Below are 12,166 nucleotides of genomic sequence, written 5' to 3'. Positions count from 1 at the left end.
ATTTCTGAGAAAGTATCCTGTTTGATATTAAGGGTTTTTTTAGCATATTTTTCAGTGTATGGCATTAGGTAATTCTTGTTCTGTGAAGATTATATAAGAACAAAAAGTAAAGACAGTATGATTATTACGTTTTACTACCTTAAAATCTCCCATGTTTTTAAATTGTTTATACAAAAAAAAAAAAAAAAGAAAAAAGAAACCAAACTTATCTGGAAAAACATCATTTTTATGTTGTTGTTCTTTTAATTTCTGAATAGTAACTACTAAATTTTACAAAACCAATTACACCTATTTTTAGATATTTTGCACAGATTAGGGCTGTATATGAACTAGAAATTGCCTCAAACAATATATAAAATCAATTTCTGTATGTAGTTAAGTATTTTCAGTATTTCCTGACAAACCATGGTACATGCATAAGATCAGCATTTGAATACCTGTTTATTTACAATTTACAAGTCAACAGTGTTTTCCTTTGTTATTATGACTAGTTGAATGCAGTTAATAAATAATAAAAACACAATGAGATTTTAATAGGTTACCTCTAAAATATACAAACTTGTTGAAATGTTTTCTACATCAAGGTAGAAACTGCTACACAAATGTCCCAAAGATGACAATGTTTACTTTAAAATGTCTCCTGGATGGTTATCTACAGACGTGAAAATTATATTCATTCTAGTGAAGACTTCAAGTGATTTCAAAAATATAATTCACTGATGAAAAGAAAAAAAATATACATCTAATACTTGTAAACAGCTATATTGTATTTCCCAATAATGAAATGGTTGATGGGGTTTATGATTACATTTGAATGCAAGTATAAATTAACTATTTTGTACTTAGAATATTCATACAAGAAATAAAAAAAAAAGATAACATACTACTCGAAACAGAATACTACCACCCATAAAATACAAAATATGAACTAACAGTACTTGAAACAGGATATTAATAACTATGAAAAAAAGGAAGATAACAATACATTACATGAAATATGATATAACCATGAAAACAAAGTAACATGAAAATATGTTACTTGAAACGGAACACAACTATGAAAATGTTCAGAAGCTGTTTTTTTTTACACATTAATACTTCTTGAAAGATGAGCATGTTGATAATGGTTATATAAAGATGACAGATGTAGTTCTTTTAATACTTAAAAAAATTCAAGCAAACAAACCAGTCACTTCTCTTCAGTTTACATGGGCAATCAGTAACATGATTAAAGATAATTTAGTGAAAAATAATTTAATTTCAAAGAGACATGGTTATCCTTTGATCATGCTTAACAAGATGTAATGCAGGCCTAACATCAAAGCATTGGTTCCCTGTAACAAATAAGTACATGGTTTTTTACACTTTGTTCTCTTTAGACTAAACTTTGAGATCAGTCTGTTTTTTGGCAGTATAATTCCTTTAGAGATTTCAACTCTTCAATTAGAGCTTTGTTTTGGTTTTCTAACACAGCAACTCTATTCTCCAAGCACTTAATATATTCTTTTTTTTTTCTTCGACATTCTTTAGCTGCCTCCCTAAAAGTGAAAAATAATACAATAGAACTTAGTGCACAAAAATAGTAACCAGAGAAAAAACAAAAATAAACAGTTTTTGCACTTTTACACAATCTGTAAAATTTATTTACTTGTTACAACGAAAAATTCAGAAAATGAATTAGGGCAAAACTGTATTTTCAAATGCATTCTTGATGACAAGAAACCCACTTGAAATAAAAGTCTATCTCAGATTTGGCTGGTATGGGTATTAACACTTTTATTGGTAAGCAGAGAACAATGTTTTGACCTTCCTAATCATTTTCAGGTTGACAAAGAGAGTTTGTAACTGACTGTTGCTGGACACGTCATAGAGACAAGAGTATAAACAAGTACAAGATTGTAGGGAACATTGCAGTTGGATGTTAGGTTATTAATTAGTATGGGTATAGATGTGTTCCTTTATATTGGTTTAATTTTGGTTTTAGTTGCTGTACAAGTAGGGCTTCTTTGATTTTGAATTTGTTTATATTTGTTTCCCTTCTTACTAACTGGAAGTTTTCTATGGTTATTTGTGTTTATTTGATTTGCAGTGTTCAAAAACATGTGAAGGTGTTTTTTTTGTTCTTTGAATCTAGTTTCAATTTTTCTGCTTGTTTCTCCAAGTTGTGGTAGTTGTTGCATTGTATTTAAGTTATGTTGGTGTTATGTTTGTCAGTTTAGTTTTTACATAGTGCAGATTTTAATTTTGTACCTGGTTTTTGAATAAATTTGGCATTTACTGGAATGTTACGTTAAGTTTCTTCTCAATGTTGGTTATTTTTTGCTGATATTCTTACCAACAAAAGAAAGACTCGCGCACACCACAACTATACGACACCCCCAAACCTCACAAACCTGACTGTCCACTACAACCCATAACGTCAACCTATGAATCATTTAACTACAACCTTGGTAAATATATAGCATGGACATTTTCTAAATATGCTACATCAGCCAGCTCCTTTTTCAAAGACTCTTTTAACTTTAGATATATTTTTAATCAACTAAATTGTAAAGCCTCAATGGCCAGCTTTTGTGTAATCTCCCTCTTCACAGAAGTACCAACAACTGAAGCCTGCAAGATAGCTTTAGAACTTTATATCCAAGACCCTCTGATACACATCCCCAGCAACCAATTAGAAATCCTTATAGAATTCACTATCACCAAAACTAACTTTATGTTCAAAAAGCAAAACTACCTACAAATAAATAGGGAATCCCATGTGTCACCAGTTCTAACCAACATTTTATAACACAGATCGAATCACAAGTAATCGATTCAGCCTTACACCCACCACTATACTGGTACAGATATGTTGATGATACAATTGCTAGATTCATATCTACAGAACACACACTTAGTTTATTCAATCACGTTAACTCGATACACCCCAACATTAAGTTCACTTGTGAACAGGAACTAACTAAATAGTCTAAAGTGATATATTAGCATATGGTTTTTGTCTTGTTGTAATTATTTTTCTGAAATATGTGTATATCAAAAGTTAAATAAACAAAACAACATGCCAATCAAATTAATTTTCTGTCTTCAAATTTTGGAATTGAAATGGAAAATTTGAAAATAAAGGAGTTTGGCTCTTTCCAGATCATTACACATTGATTATACATATGTGCATCAAAATCAAGTAAAAGTAAATTTCAATTTACTAACTAAATAGCATTTCTTAACCTCAAGATCACTAGAAATGATACACAATTCAAAACAGAAATCCACAGAAAAATCACCCATATTGGATTATACATTGCCTGGGACTCGGCCCATGAAACAAAACAAAGACTAAACATATTAAGAAACCAAATAAACACAGCCAAGAAACTATGATAACCCAATAAAATTAATGATGAAGTCAACAGAATAACAACCCTTCATCAATATCAACAAATTTCCTCAGAAAACTGTGGAAAAAATTATACACATACACCTAGACCAACAACAATAAATCTCAAGATAAACAAATTACAAAACCTTATACTTCTCCATACCATATGTTCCCAACATCAGCAAAAAAAATAGCCAACATTTGGAAAACACTTATAACAAAACACAACATTCCAGTAAACACCAAATTTATTCAAAAACCAGGCACAAAACTAAAGTCCATACTATGTAAAAATTATACTGACAAACACAACAGTAACATAATTTATAAAATACAATGCAACAACTGCCATGAGTTCTATATTGGAAAAACAAGCAGAAAAATAGAAACTAGGTTCAAATAACACAAAAATACCTGCACACGTTTTTGAACACTGCAAATCAAATAAACAGATACTAAATAGGGAAACAAATATAAACAAATGCAAAATCAAAGAAGCCCTACTTATACAGCAACTAAAACCAATATAAAGGAACACCTTTATACCTATACTAATTAATAACCTAACATCCAACTGCAATGCCCCCTACCATCCTGTACCCATTTGTACTCTTGTCCCTAAGTTGCAAACTCTCTTTGTCAACCTGAAGATGACCTGGGAAGGTCAAAACGTTGTTCTCTGCTTATCAATAAAAGTGTTATTACCCATACCAGCCGTTCTGAGATACATTTTCAAATGCATTGTTTGTATACTAATACACTTCCATCTACACTGGAAGGTTCATCAACTCTTCCCATGACCACAAATAACAGACAAATAATTGAATGTGAAAGATTTTCATACTCAAAAATGCATTTCAAGCCATTTCCTATAATTTTATGCTCAAAAAATCAAAATGAAGTTGATCATTTCAAGCCATTTCCTATATTTTCATACTCAAAAAAATTATAATGAAATTTGTGATATTATCTTCAACATAAATTTAATGAAGGAGGGAGATATTATATAACCACTCCATTAGCTATTTACATCTAGATGCAATAGCAGTTCTGTCACACAAAGTAGTAGCACTGGAACTGTTTGGATCTTTTGGCTCATATCAGAATAGTAGTAGCTTTTTCACCTACTGTAGACGCTCCTTTGATATTAGCTGTGCAAAATGATTTGTTATGTGGTGGGTAGAAGCAGAGGCCTGCATTGACTTTTTGTGGAATTTTGAGTGAATGTGGTATTTTAATGCAACACTACCATTTGTGCCATATTCAATAGTCACATTTTGACAAATATAACAAATTGCCATGCAAGGAGTATAAATGTTGTGAAAAAAATTCCTGGAGCACATATTGCTCTTTCACTGTCTCACCCTTTATGTTTTTTAGTTTAATTTTGACATCTTTATCTATCCATTCCTCCTCCATGTCTCTCTACAATTGTTATTGGATTCTTCAACCTCATGATGTTTTTTGTCAATTGTTTTCAAAATTCAATTTATTTTAGTAGATGCTATCAATGCTCAGAAGTTACAGTACTGTTTACTCCATAAAGCATATACATTAGAAGAGATTCAGAATTGAATTTAATCTAAAAATTATCAGCAAAGCAAAACAATGAGCATTTACAACTTATTAAAAGAATGTAAAAAATAAATCAAAAAACAAAAATGAACCACGTTTAGTACTTGCCAAAACTCACAGAGGCATACCATACCCCCTCCCCCATTGAAATCTTCTCTTTAAATTTACAGGAATTTTACCTGAGACACATAAAATTCATGGGAAATCATGGATCTGCATGAAATTCTGAACTCTGTGTACTATTAATTTTACGTCACACCAACTGTGGTAAAAGGTAGTTTAACCTATATTATGTGAGAGTCATAAAGAAGTGGACAGTCAGTGGACATTGAACCAACAAGTACATACAGTTTTCTATTATTATGAAGTGGATTCCTCATATAGTGATGCGTTGGTGCATTTAGATTTAACTATTAAACAAATTGCAACAACTGTTTTCCCTTTTCAAAAATGTTAACTGTTTTTCAGACAAAATGGTCAGTTTTTATTCCACAAGTCAGTCAATTTAAGAGCTCTGACGAAGACATTATAAAACAATTAGAAGGAAAATGATAAAAACTCTTTGAATGTTTATTTCTCTTATTCTATAACAAATATAATACATTTTAATATGATGAAAGAATTAGTATAAAGAATAACCAAAAAACTTGCATAGTTTTCAAAATACCTGAAAACTTAAGAGCTTTCAAATAGTTGATTCTTCTTCAGGAGTTAAAGAACAGTTGTATCTCAGCATTAATTAAAGTAAGAGTCCACCCAAGTTTCAGGGAAAGTTATGAACACTGATGCATTTTAGACCACTATACCATTCCTTTTTAATTTTAGATCCTCACCCACCCACCCTGATAAAATATGTTTTTCGAAGTACCTTATTTTGAAAACAAGTGTGTGTCAGTAACCTAATGTTTTTACTTTAAAAACTAAGCACCCATTTATGAATGTTAACTAGGGACAGAAAAAGAACCAAATGCTGAGCTGAATGAAGCACTTTATACATATTCTTTTATAACAAGCTCTAAGGAAACTATTTTCACTGTTCAATCTCTATCATCTTACTGTTGTTTGTAATTGTAACCCTTAAAACTGAGCAAGTACTTTAGAAAAAATGCTCAACATGTACATAGTGAAACTTCATAATTACATTGATATTTTAATTATAATAATAAAGTTAAATGTAATAAAAATAAATAATAATTTACTAATATGCTATGAGGTGTAAGTAAATCAACAACAAGTATGTCTTTAATTAACTAATTCCCGTCACTTTACAACAAAGGTGGAGAGGGAAACTGAAAATAATAAAGTTAACCCTGAAAAATTATCTAAAAATATATACAATAATAATATTCAAGAAAGCTCACAATAATAAAACCAATAATAAAACATTGAAAAAGAAATATGACAATTAAGGTAATTACAACTAATGCAACTAAATTATACTGTAATGCTATACTATAGAAAGAAGTCATACAGCTTGGATTAACTATAGTGAAAGTTTAAGCTAATGGTATCACCACATTAATTTGTTCATGTTTTCATTTAATCTTTCCAATTTCTTGAAATTGGATGAAAAGGAACTCTTAATAAAAATTAACAAAATAACGTAGTCTATTTATTGTTTTAAGGTAATAGAGATAACCACGAACATTGCATTTCAAACATACACAGTTCAATAACAATGAATATATTTGAAAAAAAAAAAAAAAAAGTATCAGTAGAAAACATAGGTGTTGTTCCCAAACAATGATAAAATGTACATCTTCATTACCAAATTAAAAGAAATGAATCCTGTATGGAATTGCATGATGAACGAAGCAGGCATGAACATAAATCCATGCATATGTATGTATGTATGTATGTGTGTGTGTATATATATTTACTTCTGACCTTTCCTTCCCTTTCATATATGTTTGTTTGTTTTTTAATTTCGTCAATAACTACATGAGGGCTATCTGCGCCAGCCATCCCTAATTTAGCAGTGTAAGACAAGAGGGAAGGCATCTAGTTATTGCCATATATCCATATTAGTAAAGCTAGATGCCTTACTAATATGGATAAAATAAACTATAGTGTTGTTTATGAATTTACTTAGAAACTATAAATACAGATATCTTATTACTATTTCTGTGATTCACCTTGTATTAATAGGCTCAACAGAAGTTAAAATGTTTTAAATTCCATACCTGTCACAAGTAACCCCCAGCAAGTTAGTTAATGAGATTTAGCAAGATCTAAATTTGCAAACAGAAACCTTACACATTTAAGCACATCACAGACACGACACTAGTTATTATTTTTAAAACACTGATTCGTTTACACAGAATTGTAAAATTAAAAAAATATAAGTATTCAAAACAGATATACGTCTCCATGCCAGTAGTACAATTATATGTAAACCGACTGTTGTTACCTATTATGCTAGTAAAGAACCTATGACCTAGTCTGATTCCAATGTCTCTGCCACAAGACTATGAATACTAATTTAGAATACATATGTAGTAGAAACGTTATCTTGGTTTTGTTACATATGCTCATCTGTTTGAAAAATAACTCCTCACAGTGTATCACCAATTTGTTATTTTTATTTAGTCAATGACAAAACTTTTGACAGCTGATCTGTATCAGCAGTATATTGTCCTAATTGAATTTTAAAGACTAGTTTAAAACTCAATAAACCCTATCTCTGTCACAAATAGTAGTAAAATTCAATAGGTTCATTTTTAACCAAGAGAAAATATCCATTTTTAATCTTACCTGTTTTTTAAAAGTCTTAATTCTCTTTTTCGGGATAGTTCTTCCGCATGTTGTTCTTGAGATTTGACAGAAGAAGCTGTTGCCATAACCACACCTTGTGAAAGTCCAGATGTGGGACTACTTGGGGCAGCCCTAATCTGATAAGTTTGAAGGTCCACCCCAGAAACAGAAACTGAATAATGAAATAATTACAATAATTTCAACTAATATTGTGAGCCACTACAAATAATTATTTTAAAAAAAGAAGAAGAAAAAAAAAAGAGAGAGATGATGAAGATTGAAAGTTTTAGAAGTTTCTTCTTTAGTACAAGAAAATATAGTGAAAAGGTTAAAAAGAATTAGACTGAAAATCACCAGAGTGGCAAAGCAAACAATTAAAGTGTAGAATAACACAGAAGAAATGCAATGTCAAAAACCAAATAATAAAATGACAGAGGAAATAACTGTATTAAAAAATAAACTTATGAAATGTGATTAACTGGAACTATTTATTTAAATATTAATTTAAAATTAAAGATGCATTTACTTACATTAATACATTTAAACAAACACATGTATGAGTAAGTCAGTTGCAGTTATTGAATGTCAACAGTCTCTTGATAAAGGGTATTTAGGCAAAGTGGAAACCATTTCTTACTTGATATGACCTTTTGGGGATATGGGAGTTCTTGATTTGCATACATTTATAATTCACTCTGTATTACAGTAAAATATTTTCAATTGAAAAATTATGCAAATTTATGTGAAACTCATAAGTAAAACAGTGTAACACACAGTGGTACTGTATCAGAAACAATTTTTGTTTTGACATATTTCAAACAGACAGTTTCGGAGATACCATTTAACAGACCTTGACATCATTTCTCCAATGGAATTTTAATATTCCACACCTAATGTACAACAACAGGTAAAATCAGGGCTTTTGCCTCACATTGCATATAAATGCTCTTCAGAAACGTAAAAGGTAATATAAAGTTACTTTAACTTTTGAGACAGCAAAAAATACATGGTTAGAAAATGCCAACTGATCCAAGAGTTTTTTTAACTCATTGGGTCCACCCTCCTTCATTCCAGATGCAAAGCCCCCTGTGACATAGTTTTATGTCTACTGATTTATAATGCTAGAAATCAGGTTTCAATACCTGCAGTAAGTATAGCACCACAGTACAGATGGACCATCGTGTATATTAACTACAAATACGTGTAATACAAGAAGTTGCTCTCACATGATTACCGTTGGTTTAATTCATTTTCTACGAAGTCTTAAATAATGCTCACACATTAACTCACACTGCAAAATTTCTAATTTTGTCAAATGGTCAGTTTGTGTTTGTATTGTTTGTTTTTATATGTTTGTTTGTTTCCTGTATTGTAAGGCTGCTAACTTCTCCATTTCATTTACTTTTATAACTCACATGAAAAGGAAAAAACTAACAATCTGGCAACTTAAACAGGAAAAAACTATTTACCAAGCTGAAAACTTGGTAGCTTGTATAGAGATAAACAGTAAACTGACCATGTAGCAAGATATGCAGTAAGAAAAACAAATAAAATAACCAATAACCTGAAAAAAAATTGATTAAAAACAATTTTCTAAATTAACTAACTAACAGTATAGCAGTTAATAGCAAGTAGAAAAATTACAAAACTACCTAATAACCTAATAAATGGTAGTGTGGGTGTTCAGGAAAATAAAAATATATCTATTATGAAACTATTATCAATTGAGTTACTGACAATGGGTGCAAATAAAATCTGACCTGGTACATAGAACTGACCATCTGGACCTTGAGTATACTGCAGAATAGTTCCTGTGGATCCACTCCCTGTGCTTGCCATGCTGAGAGTCTGTATCCCTTGAATTCCATCATCTTGAGAAGATGCTGTCATTTGAATTGCTGAAGCAGGGACCACTGATATATAACATAAATAACAATCTACAATACTACCAGCTATTTACTTGGTGCTGATATACATGTACGTAACTATAAATGTTGTGCAGAACCAAGAATGAAAAATAAATAAAATTATTTATGTCATGAATTGGAAATGCCAATTTTACACATCAAAACAGCCACTATTCGTGCATTTGTAAAATGTATCCAGGAAAGTGGGGTTTCCAAACTTTCTTATGGCATGACTTTACATTAAAAACACTTTGAAAAACTGTAATAATAGTAATGCTCTATTAAATATTTCATTGGCAAAATGGTTTAGGATATGCAAACATGCTAACTACTAAGTTATAAAAAGTCCATTATGTTGGCTGAAACTTGAGAAAAGAGAACTGTGACTTAACACTATAAATGTAAGCTATGCATTTGTTTCAGGAAGTAAAGTTGTACATTTATTATTCATAGTTTAATACTGTTTCCACATATTTCAATTGATTACACTCCTTTATCTTGTATTGCATGAGTGAGGACAATCGTAGTTTACAGAATATTAAATGGGATGTTTTGGGAGAATTGTCATAATTTTATTTATTATACTTTTATAATGTAAAGTGTAATAATATATTGAAACATTTTTTTCTCTTAACATTTACAAAAAAATGTTTTCCAAAGTACTTGTGACCCCTATTCAAATCTTCAATGACTCCACAGGGATTGTGACCCATGCTTCAGGAAACCCTGATCAATAGTATTACAGTAACCAAATTAGTTTGATGTAGTTTACATATTACTGTTTTAAGTAAATACATTGTCTTATGTACAACAGCATTTTTTTCTCATAAAAAGCAAATAAATTATTTTCTTTATTAATTTTGAAATGAAATGTCTATTTGATATTCTTATATTAATTTGAGTTTAAACTCAGCTGAGGTTGTAATGCCATTAAAAGTATAAGGTATGGCATGAGAACATTGCAGAACATCTATTAGGTATGTGTTACAACACATTTCCAATGTACACTGCTGGCCAAAATCTTAAGGCCAATGAACATAAAGAAAAAATATGCATTTTGCATTGTTAGACTCAACCACTTATTTGAGTAGAGCTTTGAAAGATGAAAATAAGAAAAAAAAAAGGGGGGAACAAAAACCTTTTTAGCATTTAATAGGAAAAATGTGAACACTATGAAATTAACCTAAATACTAGCTGGTCAAAAGTTTAAGACCATACAAAAACAAAGCATTAATCGGTAAACACGTAACGAAATTTTGTCATTTGTGTTCAAGTATTAACATTGTCAACATCTCCCACTGACATCTCCTGTTACATTGGGTAAAAACAAGGCAAAGGATAAAAAGTTGACAGAGTTTGAACGTGGCAGAATTTGAGCTGCAAAGGCTGGTGAGATTGGGCATAGTAAAACTGCTGTTGCAAATTTCTTAAAAGACCCTGAGGGATACGAAACGAGAATTTCAAGTGGTCAAACCAAGAAACTTTTGCCTGCATTGAGCAGGAGGATTCAATGGGTTGTCCGGCAAGACACCAGCCAATCATCAAATTAGATTAAGGCCTTTACGGATGGAGAATGCAGCTCAAGAACAATAAAAGACGACATCTACGAGAGAAAGGCTTTAAAAACCGTAAACATCTTCAAAATCCATGCCTCCTTCCACACTACAAAACAGCTCGGTTAAACTTTACTGAAAAGCACCAAACATGGGACATAGAAAAGTGGACGAAGGTTTTGTTCTCTGATGATAAAAAATTTAACCTGGATGGTCCAGATGGCTTCCAACGTTACTGGCATGATAACAATATCCCACCAGAGACATTTTCTACATGACACAGTGGAGAAGGTTCTATCATGATCTGGGGTGCTTTCTCCTTCCATGGAACAATAGAGCTTCAGGTTATATAGGGGCATCAAACAGCAGCTGGCTACACTGGCATGTTGGAGAGAACATCCTTTTTGACTGAAGGCCCTTGCTTGTGTGGAAATGACTGGATCTTTCAGCAGAACAACAGCTATACACAATGCTCACAGGACAAAGGACTTTTTTATGGCAAATAACATGATTCTTTTGGACCACCTAGCGTGTTTGCCCGAACTGAACCCCACTGAAAATGTTTGGGGTTGGATGGCAAGGGAAGTCTATAGAAATAGATGTCAATTCCAAACAGTGCATGATCTTCGTAAAGCCATCTTCACCACTTGGAATAACATTCCAGCCAGCCATCTGCAAATGCTTATATTGACCATGCCAGAGCGAATGTTTGAAGTTATTCGTAATGACGGCCATGCAACTCACTACTGAGATCTCTTGTTGGGCATTTCTTACCCTGTTTAGGACTTCTTTTTGGTATGGTCTTGAACTTTTGACCAGCTAGTATTTAGGCTAATTTCATAGTGTTCACATTTTCCCTATTAATGCTAAAAAAAGTTTTTTATTTTCATTTTCCCTTTTCTTATTTTCATCTTTCAAAGCTCTACTCAAATAAGTGGTTGAGCCTAACAACATAAAATGTGTATTTTTTCTTTATGTTCATTGGCCAGCAGCATATA

The 12,166-nt window shown here is 31.4% G+C and overlaps 1 protein-coding gene across 12 annotated transcripts in view; it reads right to left on the bottom strand.

The window, feature by feature from the left end:
- Positions 1-207: 207 nt before the first annotated feature.
- Positions 208-12,166, bottom strand: part of LOC143230332 (cyclic AMP-dependent transcription factor ATF-1-like) — a 67,554-nt gene continuing 55,595 nt past the window's right edge. For 9 of the 12 annotated variants that reach the window (XM_076463716.1, XM_076463706.1, XM_076463708.1 and 6 more), the window contains 3 exons: positions 9,469-9,621; positions 7,709-7,880; positions 208-1,538 (listed from right to left, as the gene is read on the bottom strand). In XM_076463716.1, coding sequence (XP_076319831.1) covers positions 1,394-1,538; positions 7,709-7,880; positions 9,469-9,621 — 470 coding nt within the window. In that variant the 3' untranslated portion in view covers positions 208-1,393. The remainder of the gene's footprint in view (positions 1,539-7,708; positions 7,881-9,468; positions 9,622-12,166) is intronic. The other 3 variants (XM_076463712.1, XM_076463711.1, XM_076463717.1) reach the window with 1 other exon arrangement.

This window comes from Tachypleus tridentatus, chromosome 10 (assembly GCF_004210375.1).
Source record: "Tachypleus tridentatus isolate NWPU-2018 chromosome 10, ASM421037v1, whole genome shotgun sequence".
NCBI lineage: Eukaryota > Metazoa > Arthropoda > Merostomata > Xiphosura > Limulidae > Tachypleus > Tachypleus tridentatus.
Note: the sequence above shows the minus strand (reverse complement) of the source record. Positions and strands in the feature narration are given on the sequence as shown.